The 15,787-nt window shown below is 41.9% G+C and overlaps 1 protein-coding gene across 1 annotated transcript; it reads right to left on the bottom strand.

Moving 5' to 3' along the window:
• Positions 1–8,990: 8,990 nt before the first annotated feature.
• LOC147737252 (uncharacterized) lies at positions 8,991–14,821 on the bottom strand. The gene is made up of 11 exons (XM_086923343.1): positions 14,774–14,821; positions 14,094–14,463; positions 12,880–13,031; positions 12,700–12,744; positions 12,536–12,604; positions 12,192–12,257; positions 11,568–11,656; positions 11,271–11,379; positions 10,666–10,774; positions 10,243–10,310; positions 8,991–9,089 (listed from the first exon to the last, which is right to left on the bottom strand). Exons 1-11 carry the CDS (start codon positions 14,819–14,821, stop codon positions 8,991–8,993), a joined length of 1,224 nt encoding a protein of 407 aa, XP_086779469.1.
• Between the last annotated feature and the right edge of the window lie 966 nt (positions 14,822–15,787).

The following is a 15,787-nucleotide window of genomic DNA, read 5'->3' as shown; positions in this document are numbered from 1 at the left end:
ATTGTTTTTTGTAATTTTCTCCCTGAGTGTACTGGGGTAGCTCAGACGTGGGTCCCAGAGCCTCCACACCACTGGAGTCAAGCTAGCCGGGCTGATGAGAGGTGTTACCTCGAAACCGGTCCGGTCCTCGGATGCTTGATTCCGGTCTGGGAAAGATATGGCTGTTGTAGTTCGGACTGGACTGTTCCCATGGGGCACAGGGTCAGAGCTGATTTGCATAAAGCCATTATCTGACCCAGGGTGGTGTGGAGTGCAAAAAACGATGGATTTAGGCCCAGATCCTTGTACTGGGGTGAATGTAAGACATTGATCTACATTCTGTCCATCAAATTGTTTTTTGTAATTTTCTCCCTGAGTGTACTGGGGTAGCTCAGACGTGGGTCCCAGAGCCTCCACACCACTGGAGTCAAGCTAGCCGGGCTGATGAGAGGTGTTACCTCGAAACCGGTCCGGTCCTCGGATGCTTGATTCCGGTCTGGGAAAGATATGGCTGTTGTAGTTCGGACTGGACTGTTCCCATGGGGCACAGGGTCAGAGCTGATTTGCATAAAGCCATTATCTGACCCAGGGTGGTGTGGAGTGCAAAAAACTATGGATTTAGGCCCAGATCCTTGTACTGGGGTGAATGTAAGACATTGATCTACATTCTGTCCATCAAATTGTTTTTTGTAATTTTCTCCCTGAGTGTACTGGGGTAGCTCAGACGTGGGTCCCAGAGCCTCCACACCACTGGAGTCAAGCTAGCCGGGCTGATGAGAGGTGTTACCTTGAAACCGGTCCGGTCCTCGGATGCTTGATTCCGGTCTGGGAAAGATATGGCTGTTGTAGTTCGGACTGGACTATTCCCATGGGGCACAGGGTCAGAGCTGATTTGCATAAAGCCATTATCTGACCCAGGGTGGTGTGGAGTGCAAAACACGATGGATTTAGGCCCAGATCCTTGTACTGGGGTGAATGTAAGACATTGATCTACATTCTGTCCATCAAATTTTTTTTGTAATTTTCTCCCTGAGTGTACTGGGGTAGCTCAGACGTGGGTCCCAGAGCCTCCACACCACTGGAGTCAAGCTAGCCGGGCTGATGAGAGGTGTTACCTCGAAACCGGTCCGGTCCTCGGATGCTTGATTCCGGTCTGGGAAAGATATGGCTGTTGTAGTTCGGACTGGACTGTTCCCATGGGGCACAGGGTCAGAGCTGATTTGCATAAAGCCATTATCTGACCCAGGGTGGTGTGGAGTGCAAAAAACGATGGATTTTGGCCCAGATCCTTGTACTGGGGTGAATGTAAGACATTGATCTACATTCTGTCCATCAAATTGTTTTTTGTAATTTTCACCCGTTTACAAAAGACAACATTGTGTGGAGGGAGAAAGCAATCACGAGCAAATGGTCTCCAGCGGTAGTGCAACATAACTTGAGCAAGGCCCAACGGATATATGCAGAACACTACAATAGGAGAAAGAAAGTGAAGGAAGCCCCATTGGAGAAGGGAGAATGGGTGAGAGTCAAGCTGGCGGTGATGAAACGCAAGGGAGAAAGCAAATATAGCCAACCGCTAAAGGTAGAAGAGGTATATGACAGATCGGCACGTCTGAGTGATGGAAACGTATGGTCGCAAGACTGCATGGTGAAAATCTACAAAATTCTACAGTGGCCTGCAGAACCCGAAATGGGTCAACAGGGACACAGACTGAGTGAACGGGAAGAGAGCTTCAGAGAGGAAAATGCAAGGGGAGGAGAAGAGTTGGTGCACAGAGAGAGTGAAGATCCGGAGGGACTAGAGATTGAAGAGGAAAGGCTGGGAGGGAGCGAGACTCCCAGAAGAGAAGTAAGGAGCCGGAAAGAGAGCCCACCACTCACAACAGGAAGAGAGAATCCCCAAGAAGCCTCCACCCTGGTAAGGCGTACACGTGCAGGGAGAGCTGTGGTGCGGCCTGCACACTTCAGAGATTTTGAGATGGGTGAACATTGAACTGTGGACATTGAGCTTTTTTAATGCATTGGGAAAAAAGGGAGATATGTAGCATCGGTCTAGTTGTTGGTGCCGGTGATGACGCGGTGCGCACTGGGGTAACGTGAGGAGCGCGCCAGAGGGAGAGTGCGCATGCGCGAATGTTTGGCGCGAACCGCAGCGCATAGATAAGACGCTCGGCGCTCCTTGTGCTTGCTGAGTATTTTTGAAGCAAATAAATCCACTCATAAACCTTCACTGCTGTAGGAGCTTTATTGGGGAAAAGAGTAAACACGACAATGCAGTACAGACCTTGAGGTACCCAGACCCAGTCGGGGAAAAAAAGAGTGACCCATCTCCGCCAATGAGGGTCGATGAGCATTTTTGATACAAATAATCATCGATCAATGCAGACAACAACAAAATGAATCCCGTGACAGCAGGATCGAGACCCCGCCAGCACCAGATAATATTTGTATCTCTTGCCCTCACCTGGGGTTTGATGTGGGTCCTGTGGGCCCTGCTGTGGTCGGGTTAAAAGAGGCCTGTGGATGAACAACTGCGCATGCGCTGGTGATAGACAGCGCTTCCCACATCGCGAGGTAAAGAGGCCATAGACTAACTGCGCATGCGCTGAGGACAACATACAGCACATGCTGAGATATATTTAAGCGCCTCGGGTTGGCTCCTCTGTTCGGGGGGGGGGAGTGTCTTTCCTCTGCGCAGGTTGAGTGAGATCTGTCCAGGGCAAGGTCCTAACTCAGCGATAGGAGGTAGTGTCTTCGCTCCGCACATCCGCAGCTGTGACGCACGGTCCTGCTAGTGCGCAGCTGTGTCGTGCGGTCCTGCGCGTGAGCAGCTGTGTCGCGCGGTCCTGCTCGTGCGCAGCTGGGATGGAGGTTTTGTTGATTCGTGTCTTTTTTCTATTTTTCTCCTTCGCCGGTGTTCTATCAATAGCCTCACCCCTTCTTTTTGTACACCCCCCCCGCGTTTCCACGCATGCGCATAATTCTGCGCAGCCGCACTATGGTCCATGTCTTAGACGCGTGTATTTTTAAGCTCCCCACTCTTCTGTCGGTTTAGTGCGCATGCATGTGACTGCACGCATGCGCACTGGCATTCACTTTCAAGCTCTCGAAAGCGAATGAGGCAACAATTGACCGGAAGTGAAGTCGGGATACGGTGCTGCTGACTCTGCCGTTGCTGACCCCGAAGTCCTTCTCACAAGTCGGGATACGGTGCTGCTGACTGCCGTTGCTGACCCCGAAGTCCTTCTCACAAAGCAACGTCACGCGGCCCGGTCAGACACTGCTTCTCCGCACATGCGCAGACTGCCCTAGTCACCGAAGTATTTTCACATTCAGGATAAGTAAAAACACAACACATCCAACCTACCGACTGTCACCAAAGTATTTTCACATTCAGGATAAGTAAAAACACAACACATCCAACCTACCGACTGACACTTGCCCAGTCATCCCTTCACACTTCATGCTGAACTTATGTTCCAAATGCCACCTGCATCAATAATTCTCAAAACAAATGTCTCTGCTTCAATACAGCTATGGCCATTAATTAACCATCAGTATTTACATGCTCTTTGTATTTAAAAATGTTTTTACATGTAGTTTAGGAAGAGTAGCCTAGAAGTAAGATGGTGTTCCTAGCAGCTGTTTTACAGAGTTTACGAGATTTGTCTGAAATAGTGCGTGGAGTGGCAGTGCTAGGCAGGGTAAAAATAAAATTAGCCAAAGAACAGTTTTCCTCATTGAACCACTGGTCTTACTAAAGTAACTGAAGGATAAAAGTTGCCAGTGCCTTTTAAGAGGGGCTACAAGGGGTGGTCTGATAGCCACTGCCATGCTGAATATAGTTCAGATTAAGACCAATATAGGTCCAATTATTCACAGGGTTTTTTAAAGAGGAGCAAGGTGATAGCATGTCTTAGCACTAACCATCGCAATTTGCTGGGTGAGCAGATCTTCACACGCCAATGTCTACTCACAGAGAGACAGACATTAGCCAATTTATGAGACTCCTTGGTAGCCCATTCCACAAGCCAACATACATGCCCAGTTCCAGTCAGCTGTGCCTTCCACATGTCCGCTTGGTCAGAGGCTTCCCCTGTAATGGGCTTTTCTCCTGTGTCGGTCTGCATGCTTTCACACTGCTTAAAACCTCCGCCAGCAAATATACTCTCTGTATTAGTGCACAGAGCCTCTTCTAAGCTAGACCCTGCACAGGTTCTTTTGCACTGAAGGCCTTGTATTTTCTCTAGGAACACCAGGGTGAGCCTATGTGCATGCTTCTTTTCAGTTTAACACGCTGTGTGTGGGTAAACAGGTGTGAAAAAATGAAATCAACACCAGTTTAAGAAGGTGATGTAGTGATTTTATGAAGTCAATTCTTAAAGTAGTTTCTCAAAGTTTATTAGTACGGATATGTTCCTGGTATTCACATAGGTGGGGTTACAAGTGCATTAGAGCATTTGATGGTCTATTTTCCCAGCATAAATTGTAGAAAGTATGTGTAGAGATTAATGAGCATAGCCTAGCATAACACTTATTGTTTCCATAGATTTTTGTTTTATGGTAAAAGATAAAGAAAGAGGGGCCAGTGATACATTAACATTTCTGTCCACAAAATAAAGACCATGTGCTTATTGGGGTATACAAAGAGCTACAGTTTTATTTTTGAACCTACTGCTGGCATGGTGAGGGTGGTCCCCTATGGCCATATATCATGGCTGATCACATAATGCTTGCTCCTGTGTCACTCCTCAGTGTCCCATCAGAGAACATGCTATGGCTGGTTGCATTATACACGACCCTATGGGTTGCACCCCTTGGAGGACCACTCACACTAAATAGCATGGATTTTTGCATAATGATCAATTCCCATAGATGGCTTCTTGCCCCTCCACTGTGTATGGTTGACTGCATAATGTCTGCTTCTTGGCCACCCTTAGCTAGATAGTGCTATGGGATGTTGTCTGATGCTCATGGGTGGACTACTCCGAGCAAGCATCATAGCTGGCTACATAATGTCTGTTCTTATGGCTCACTGACACAGCTGAGTTGACCTCTGACTAAATAGTATCACATCACTGCCATGAAACAGAGCGTGGGCAAGTATACATCAGGTAGTATTTGCGAAATGTACTACTAACCTGACTTTACTTCCCATGCTCCGTTTCACTGCGGCATAAGTGTGTGAATCCAAGTTGTCCGGTAAGAAAATTTCTGGTCTGCCAATATGGAACCCGGGAGTTCAAACCGTCCGACGGCCCCTCCCCCACACCTCTGTTGAAAACTTACAAGGCCCAGTTATGGTACGAAGTGGGATGGGGTATTAGTTCAAGACCAATCCTGCTGTTGAAGTGTAATCTTGGCACCGGTGCAGCGCTTCAGCCGTTCGTGAGTGAAAACAACAAAAGGGAGGGTACTACAGAATTGACCTTTCCTCTCTGCTTTTATGGACGAAGCCGCTTTCATGGTAAAGGAGAAAACGATCCTACTTTGAAGCACAGGGAAGGCTGCTAAGAAATATGCGTGCAATGCAAATAGGAACACTTTGAAAACGACCACCTTATTTCTAAGTTAAAGAAGCCAAGCATATTTTGAATACAAGAAAAGCCTGCATGAAGCGGGTGGCAGAAAATATCATCGTAAATCGGGTCATGCTCTGCACTGTATATTCACACTTTTCGCTGAGACAGTTTCAATATTACACTACCACCAAACAATATTAAGACTAACACAACGTTTTATCCAAATACTATGTCTCTGATAGATCCTAAATGATCAAAATAGCGAACAGTCTTTCACCTCCTTCGGCGGTAGGTCAAGGTGTTCCTCAAAGTTCTATACTTGCACCCACATTGTTCAATCTCTACCTAGAACCACTGGGAAATCTTCTAAGTAAATCCGGGATCCACTATCATCTCTACGCAGATGACACTCAAATCTACCTCAAGGTTGCCTCCACTCACGATCCCGCCATCCTAAGCTCTACTCTCGACTCCATTCAAAACTGGATGTCAACTCATCAACTGATTCTGAATCCCTCCAAAACTGAATTCCTCCTCCTTTCCTCCTCACTTTCTCCTCCCCCGGTTCAATCATGGATGGATCAGATGAATCTACTAAACAATAAACCCATCATTGTCAACAGGGCAAAAATCCCTTGGTGTCATACTCGACAAAATACTCAATCTAATCCCCCACACCCCGCGTTTCCACGCATGCGCATAATTCTGCGCAGCCGCACTATGGTCCATGTCTTAGATGCATGTATTTTTAGCTCCCCACTCTTCTGACGGTTTAGTGCGCAAGCGTGTGATTGCACGCATGCGCACTGTTATTCACTTTCAAGATCCAGCGAGCGTTAACAACACTACTACTGCTTCATACTGTGCATCATTTTGCCTTACGCCACTGGACATGGCGCTGGCCATGCACGCGCACAGAAACTTTACACACACCCAGACTGTCAACCTTTCTTTCACATCTCAGATCAAAACCTGCCACCACTCAAAGTTCAGCCATTTGCTCATTCATTTTTTCTTTTTAAACTTTTATATAGCACTAGCTAGACCCGTGGGTATCAGAGCGCTTTACATACGCAAAGGAAAAGAAAAATTGCATAAAATTGCTGGACATGATGATGCATAAAGATATTAGCAAAGACAAAATACTTATGTATCCAGTGAGGGGAGAAATAGGCAGGTGGTTGACACAGTCAGATAATCACCACCCTCGAAGGTCAGAGTGAGGGCGGGGAGTCCATTATGTTATTGATGCCTAGGTTGGTTGACTGTGTCAGTAAAGTATTGATTGAGGACAAGGATTTTCAGGTCCCTTTTGAAGCAAGAGAAGGAGGCCTTAACCCTAGCCCTGGTCACCCCCTAGTCCCAACAACCAATCACACAGGGAGCCCTAGTCCCTACTTCCAGTAGAAATCCTAACCCTAGTCCTAGTCCCAACCCTGCATTAATTGAATCACAAACCAAGAAACAAATCAGAACACTGAAATTTCAGCTCCCCCGTTGGTCTGTGTACCCCCTACGTCAGAGAGGAGCTTATGCAGGACTTGGCTGGCGATGAGTAACTATCATTTTCTGACTAGAAGCTTGTCTTTTGCTGGCTCCACAAAATGCGCATGGTGTGTCCCCTGTTTTGAGAACAGGGATTGAAGTCAGCTGTGGCTTGGTAAGTGGCCACATGATTTTTGCTCGTCCTTTTGTGAGGGTGTAGAGGTGAGTACCCCGACCCAGGGTGATGTAGAAAAATAATGGGTGTGGCCTTGAAGATTGCTCGGCCTGATTCATTTCACCCCTGAGTCAGGGAGGAGTTTATACAGGCAGTTTATTTGCTGGCGGTGTCCGTCATGACAATGAAAGTGACCATGCCCCTGCATATTTTTAATAAATCACTCAAAACAATACATAATCACAATATAATAATTTATTTTTCAAATGTTTTCAAAATAATTTTCAGTGAAGTACAATATTGTGTTTAAGGGCTCTGGGGCTTCTAACACGAGAATTAAATCCTAGATATTTCAAAAGGAGCAAAAGCAAAGTAATGTTAAGTGCGTGGGGTACATGGAAGGCTATATTGACATTTCTGAAGGTCCGGAAGATTAATAGTACAGTAGACCTTTGGAGCTCAAATCCTTTTACACATCTCGGACAGAACAGAAACAGCAGGACATGGAAAGTGTCTGGTATTAGATGTCTGGGGGATGTCATGTGTGAGGATGAATTATTGGATTTTGGCTTACTTCAACACAAGTTTGATATACCTACTAACCAATGGTTCCTATATCGACAACTAGAGCAAACAGTGAAGTCATTTAGACCTAGGATTTCAATTCAGGAGCTAAACCCGATTGTGAATTACGTAAGGAATGGGGGCAAGAAGATTAAAATTGGGTATAGCTATCTCTTACAGGGTGTGGGAGACGATATAGGACAAACGGAATCTGCTTGGGCGCAAAGGATTGGGGATCCAGATATAGATATTAATTATGCTCTTGCACTAAACAAGAAAATACTAAGAGCAACAAACTTAAAAGCACAGCATTATAAGATGATGTTTAATTTGTACTATACCCCTGCCAAGCTGTTTAAATGGGGTAAAAGAGAAAATGATAGATGCCCTAGGTGCGACCAAGGCCCTGCAGATTTATCTCATATGTTTTGCACCTGTCAAAATCTTACGCCAGTTTTGATAGAAATTGAAAGGTTTTTAACGGGGCTGCTAGAGCATCAGATTTCTCTATCCCCTACTACTGTATTGATTGGCAGGGATGAAAATCTTAAACTTGAACAAGAGGCTGAAGCATTTATCTTCCTATCCAGGGCTGTTTTTAGAATTCTAATTGTGGCGGCCTGGAAAGATTCTGCAGCCCCCACCTTTCAGATGTGGTTAACTAGGCTGCTGGGAATTCACAATATAGAGGAATGCCTATACAGCTTTAAAGGAAAGAAGTCGAAAGACTTTGGTGAGAAGATTTGGGCTCCTCTTAGAAATTGGAGAGAAAACAGATGAATAACAGTAAGCAGATCTAGAGCCATTTTTGATTGATTCTCCTACATAATACTGTGTGTAATGAAGTTGGTTTTATGATATGTATGAATTAATTGTGAAGAATGTGAAGATTTATAATTTGTATATTGTTTATATTGCAACTCCAATGTCTGATTTTATCCTGTTGATCTATGTACTTTTATACTCAAATCCATCTCAATATAAATCGAAAAAATTAAAAAAAAAAAAAGTACAATATTGTGTTCTGGATATCAAAAATAAACTCAATATAATTCCGACTAATGTAGAGCTGTGGATTCACATGTGCCCTCCCACCTCCCCCGAGGAGGAGTCACCTAACCTTGAGACTGGAAAGACTTCTTCAAAGAAAAACTACTTTTGAACATCTGTAATCAACACTAGATGACACGATTATGCAAAGCATGTAATCTACAGCTCACATGCGAACACATCTTTACCGAAGGTAAGTAACTTGTGCATTAAATTCATTTGCTACATTTGAAACTTTCTTGATGTAACAAGGATGTTGCATCTTTTCGAATGCATTCCATATGTATCCATCGGCAGCATTGTTCACATAGTGCCTGTTGGAAAGATAGTAAAAATAAATGTTTTATTCACTTTGCATTGTAAACAGGTAAATATGTTTTTTTTTCATTTGTAAACTGATTTGAAATGGTCAACCATAGTTTGTGACTGACATCGAAAGCAACTTTCACATAAAGTCACTTGGTTCATGCTTACAAGATCCCCAGTGCAAGTGCCAGTGCTCTTTCCTAGCATGGTAAATGCATACTTGTTACACATTTCACACAGTCCCCAGTCAGTGGCAACAAGCTCGGAACCTACTTCCACCACAAAATCAGATACTTCTACCATCCTCCCACCTCGCACTAGCCAAACCCACGCGCATCACCAGAGCCCGAGCAGGAGCAAGATCCTTCTCCCACATCGCAGACAAGACATGGAACAACCTTCCACAAGACCTCAGGCAAATGGGGTGTCAAGGGCACCCCATGACGCGGTGATAGCATCATAGAGGAGCAAGGGACACCAAAAGCAGCGGGGGTCAGAGGCAGTAAGGGCCAGCTCTGCCTGGGGAACGACATGGACATGGGTGCAGCACTAGAAAATGTCCTCACGCATTTGTGCTCCTCCCCCCCAACGGACACGGGTTGGCTTCATAGGCTCGGGTACATACTGGTAATGGAGCGCATCCCGCTACCTTGAACAACTCCACTGACTCCTTCCAGAAATTTTGGAGACCATTCCTACACCTTCTCTCAGCTGAATTTCACAAGATTACCCTGCCTAAATATCTGAGGATGCTGCATCTGCCGGACCTATGAAAGGACCTGGCCATAGCCTAAGGAAACGGTCGAGGACTCCGGGACCATTGTAAAGGTACTCAATGAAGACCGTTCTGGGGATGCCGGATGAAGAGGGGGTTGTGGCTTTTTTGTTCTCAACAGAGGCAGCAAATAGCACAATGGACTCTGTTTGGGATATCTTAGTGCTTTCTTCTCTATGTACTTTCCGTTACCACTATGCCTAGCCTTGCTAAGAGGCTGCCTTTGCAATGTATGAGTCACTGTATTACGATGATACAATTAACACTGTGGCTTTCTTTCTTTGTAGGAAAACTAATAAATACATTTACATATAAAAAGACATTTGAAAGTATCTTTAGCCTGACCTCTACATTTGTACCTCTTAAAAATAATTGAGTATATTTACCATAATGTTTTCCTGACCTCCGCCGGAAGTTATTTGGTTGCAGACACCGCAGAAATCTTCAACAGAATCTAAATGTAATATTGAGGTAGATCAGCACATCTTGACAGGAAAAGTAAAAAACTAAAACTTATCTTGGGGCATCTGGTACATGTTTCGAAGTTTATTCCTAAGACTTGATAGTGCTCTGACACAGTCACAACTATTATAAACTCTTTCTATTGCCAAGAAAAATGACAGATTTTAACATACTCAAAAACATTATTGCTATACTTTACTATATTTAATACTATGTACAACAGTTATGCTGTGTACTTTTAAAAAAATTGAGAAATCAAAAATAGCTACCCCAATCATCAAAACATTCTGTTGACCCAAAGGCATGACACATTTATAAAATTGAGACATGAAATGTTAAACTCAGACCTGATGACTCCATTAGATCCATTGCAATTTTGAATCTAAAATCCTCCATAAATGTAGAATTTATTAAAATCTCTGGAACTGGCTGTCGACTGATATAAGAATCTGCAAACTGAGAACACAGTTGAAAGTTTTACTTTCATCAATTACAATTAGAGTAAAATGTATATGTTATCAAAATGATGAAGTTAAAGTGAAATGGACGTAATATGATATTGGTTGGAAAGCCTCATCAGAGGTCTCCGTCCAACCGCATTAGGATCATACTAGTGGTCAGAGAGATAATCTGAGGGAAATACTCCTCTGCTTCTAACAGGTTCTACGGCCTCATCCGGGCGGAGTTCTGAAGTGCAATCCCTAGTAGGCAGCATGTGGTGCACCCCTAAAATCCATGCATGCACCATGTGGAAGACTGTTTTAAATATTTCATTAGTGAATTTCCCCTCACCTTTAATTGTTTATGGTCTAAGCCTTCTTTACAATTTATAAGTACTCCAAGAAAAAAAACAGAATCAACTTCAATAATGTCGCATTCGAGAGTATGATAAATTATTCTCTTTCATAAAAACAAATGAAGGTTTAAAATATTAATAGGAATTTATCATTACCAGCATGCAAAAAACACCACAATTGTAGTTGTCCTGTTGCTTTTTGTTAGATTCAACCACTAATTCCCAAAGGTCATAGTCGGGATGATTCAGTGCCTGTAGGAAATCCCTTTAGAGACATATGAAAGGTTATGTAAAATATTAAAGTTTGTCCATCAGAATAAAAAAATAAAGATATTACATTGTTGTCACAAATAGTGATCAATTAGTAAACGAAATTAAAGTTTGTGAATTTTGTTATTTTGCAATCTTAAAAGTACTAAATAGATAATGGAAACTGTATTTGAGAAAGGGCACCTCCAATTTCTCAAGAAGACTGTGTAGGTATGAAGATTTCCCGGCAGTGAATCGTAAACTATAATTTTCTTTGTAAAAGGTTTCAATATCTGTGGAAATGATATAAAAGCTGTTTGAAAAACAACATCATCAAGAGAAAGGGAATAAAGTAAGGTTTGTAGTACTTTAATACCACTTTTTCGCTTGTTATAGTTCTTTGTAAATACTGTGTTTTGGATTATAGCCAACTTAAAAATGAGTAAGCGAAATAAATGAGCATAATACGTAAGTACCCTAACACAGCTTTAGAAAATCTTTTTTGAATCATCCTTCAATTATTAAGTGATGTTGCCTTACCTATTTATTTTTTTATTTACACGTTTTATTGATTTATAATCATTAATCTTACATTGCTACTTTGTTATATCAGCTGGTACCGTACTTAGAATTTTAGTATTGAGTTTTAAAATGTGTTGCTAGAGAGGGCCGCTATGGATACATTCCAAAACAAAATAGTTTCAGAAATAGCCAATGTATATCTTCAAAAAAAATGTAGGCATCTCCAACTATTACAACCACTCATATTTTCATCAATAACTTTCAAACCTCTGAACGAGAAATAAAAATTAAAAATTTGGCACTTACTAAAAGAATCCAATGATTGCCAGTATTTGTAGGACAAACAACAGTTTCCGCAGTTTCATAAGGTACCTGCATAGAATAGAATGTGCCATTATAACTTTAACTGTCACCCTGACTCCATACGGTCAAAGGTATCAATGGATTGTTAATCGGAATTCTAAATCTAAAATATTTACTTGGATGACCAGTACACAGATTCACAGTATACCAACATGTGAAAATTTGCTAATTGTTCAATACGTTATTGTAAGTGTCTTGTACACTTCAACACTAAATCCATCAGTGACATTAACAAATCATTATAACCTGAGACTGTGAAATGTCAAATAAGAGATTCAAATATGTACCCGAAAAGCAGACGACCGGTATTTGCCCAGGAAGGTAGAGGATGACACTGTTGCAGAAAGTGCTAAACACTAAGGTTAAAATAAAAGGACATCATTACACACATTGTAAAACAACTGTTATCTTGGGGTAGATCTGTGTGCGTTATTTATGAAAATATACGTACATTGGATCGTGACATACATAATTTGCTAAGGTACGCATCGATTACCTAAAAAAAAAAAATAATTACACTTAGTTACGTAGTGCATGATTACAAATCTGCTGGAGCAAGGATCAACAGACAGGCGTGAGCGCGGCGGTGGTGGGACATACTATACTGACTATCGATGTTATAGAAACCAACCTCATCAACAATCCATTCTTGCGTTTTGAGTGAACAAAAGGAAGAATCATACAGTTTAATGTCGGACACTATTGCTTCCAAGCGTCCCATCACTGGTTTCTTCCACACATCCAAAAGTGTTTGCATGGTCTTAGATCCAGAATCTTTTAAGTCTGCGGATATATAAGTGAGAAACATAAGTTAAAACACGTTTTAAAGACACCTACATAAACTTCTAAACTGACAGTCACACCAAACAAATTACTTTCGCCGGGTGCAGGGCTCAACGGGGGCACCATAGGTGCCCACTAGACTGCCAACCAGAGGCCTTGCACCCATGTGGGCCCTGCTGGGCCCCGCCAAAATCAGATTCCCACAGCCTCTCTATGTCGAAAAGGCCGGCACAGAAAGGTAGTGTGAATATGCCATCATAATCCCTCGGGCGGATATAGCCGGCCTTGGGATTACAGGCCCTTTTCCAAAACACAGGTAGGATTCCTTCCCAACCAACCCTCGCTCGTAGCCATTTCCGAGGGCATTGTAATTGGGGCCCTAAGCATGAAGGCTGCTACCAAGAGCTACCACTTAGAGAGCTTTCTAATGTGGTCTAAAACCACTAAAAACCCCATAAGGGTTGTCTGGATTAGTGTAAGGTAATATACTTTTAGAAGTGAGCACCATATAGTAAACCAGCCGGACACAAAGTACTAAGATATATAATTACCTAAATAGAGGTAGTAAAATCAAGCTTTTTGGGAGAACACCCTACATCTTCAGTGTCAATATTTGTTAAACAATTTTAAAACATAAGTATTATTAAAATAAGTAGCAACCTCACCCCCGAACAACACACACGCTTTGTTTTCTGCAAGATCATAATTCTCCTCTGAAAGTGTTTCAAGTGGAAGAGATCCTGGCGATTCCTGATTGGTAATGCTCCCTGAAAAGTATTCGTTTTGAGGTTTACAAAAACTTAGTTGGGAAAAACAGACTACTCAATCATCCAAATACAAAACCTTCCACAAAAAAAATTACCATTCAATAATCCCTTGTTTAAAATACTGTACTTTTAAAAACATATCTTTTGGATAAACTCAGCGTCACGTTCTCCTGCTCAACCTAATACCTTTTCACCAAATTAAGGAGACATTTACATATGTTGATAGTATATTATTCCTAAACACATCCAATTATCTCCCATTGCATAACCGAAAACATTACTTTACATTGTTTACCTTTGACGCTCGACTTATAAGGCCTCAACATGTCGAAATTGTGTGTTGTACGTAAAAGGATATTGCGATCATTAAGCAATTTAACGCGCTTTCCTTGCATTTCAGCAATAGTGTATGGTCTGGTAAATTTATGTTCCAAAATGCCTCCTTTTCTTGTAGCTTTCCTGCAATTTTTCAGAAGCACTAACTGTCCTTCTTTGAAGGTGCACGGCTTATATTTTTGGGAAACTCTCTTTTTAAATTGTTCTTTTTGCTTTTCCTGGGCAACCTCAATATTCTGTTTTGTCTGCCTCTGAAACTCTGCTTTTTTAATTTTGTTTTCAACGATAATGCTGGCATGTTCACTTTCAGTTGGGAGTATAAACTCAAGCTATTAAAGGAAACATAAAATGCAATCACTCATTTTCGTTATATAAAACTGTATTATTATATAAAAATGTAAATAAATTAAAATAACGTGCTTTATTGTAAATAAAAGTTACGCTAAAGCAAAGAAACTATACACACAGAGAAATTATATTTAATCTAAGTCAAAAGTTAAAAAGTATCCAGCAAGTGAATGTATGTATAATGACAAAATAACAATATGCATATAAAACATAAATTGGAGTAATCACTGAGAAACAAAAAGCAAGATTGTAAAAATTCTTTACATTAAAAACACAATCAAAATCCCATACCAGATCCTTGGAAACCTCACTTGGAAATCGTGCTTCTTGGCCGTACATAAGTTGGAAAGGGGAAACCTTTGTTGTGGTATGTGGCTTCGATCGTAAAGCAAACAACGCATGATCCAAATATAAATCCCAGTCGTTTTGATGCTCATTCACGTATTTAGACAACGTGCTGTAAAATAACAAAAGATTAGCACGTGGCATGATTGTTAATGGCAGATTATTACTAAAGTTTATTTCCCTTAGAATTCAAATACTTTCAATTATGTTTGTTTCATTTAAACATAAATGTTTCTAGTTGCAATTAATATATTATTGAACGCCGAAGACATGATAACGATGCCGGTCACAGTTATATTTGACCGTCAAAATTGCATAAGTGTGACCGGCCGACAATGATTCGGCGCTCCCACTTCCCTCATTTTAATTAACTATTGTAATCCCTACAGCACTGCCTGAGCTGGCTCTGCCCCGATTGTAGGGATTATGGACACTGCAATAGTCCAACTGGGTCTGGAACTGTCCCTCTGCCAGCTGCCTCCGCCCACACTCATTGTAATGCGTTGGTTAGACAGCAGCAACAGATGACCGTTGGACCGGAAAAGATGAGTCATCAGATGCGAACACTCAAGTACCACTCAAGTACTTGCAAACGTATAAATATTAAAGAGAAAATATTTTATAAATAAATTGCCTATCAACATGTGTATACAAAAATGAATCAGAATTAGCTTTACCTTTTAATGCTTGCATTAGTGCACTCATCTAAACCATTTGTCTGTGGCTGATATGCTGCACTTACAGAACGTTCGATTTCTAGAAGCCTTGATAACTCAGAATTAACCTGAACAATAAATAATTATATGTTATTGCCTGAAATGTAAGCAAAATGTAATTATTTAGCACACAGATGTTTAACAGTACCTTTAAAAAGCACTATCTGACTAACAGGAGTGGGTGGGTGAGGAGTGAGGGGTGATGGAGCTGTTAAGTGTCAGTGGAGGGGTTAGGTTAGTTTAG

This window comes from Lissotriton vulgaris, chromosome 1_1 (genome assembly GCF_964263255.1).
Source record: "Lissotriton vulgaris chromosome 1_1, aLisVul1.2, whole genome shotgun sequence".
Lineage (NCBI taxonomy): Eukaryota > Metazoa > Chordata > Amphibia > Caudata > Salamandridae > Lissotriton > Lissotriton vulgaris.
The sequence above is the reverse complement of the archived record's forward strand: the minus strand, read 5'-3'. Positions and strand labels throughout refer to the sequence as shown.

What these genes read in the sequence shown, in the direction of transcription:
- LOC147737252 (XM_086923343.1), bottom strand. Translation starts at nt 14,821, where the DNA reads ATGTACGGCCAAGAAGCACGATTTCCAAGTGAGGTTTCCAAGGATCTG. An exon ending in GTCTTCTTGAGAAATTGGAG is followed by an intron (nt 11,380 to 11,567) that starts GTGCCCTTTCTC and finishes ATGTCTCTAAAG; the next exon opens with GGATTTCCTACAGGCACTGA. An exon ending in GAGGTCAGGAAAACATTATG is followed by an intron (nt 9,090 to 10,242) that starts GTAAATATACTC and finishes TCTTTCCAACAG; the next exon opens with GCACTATGTGAACAATGCTG.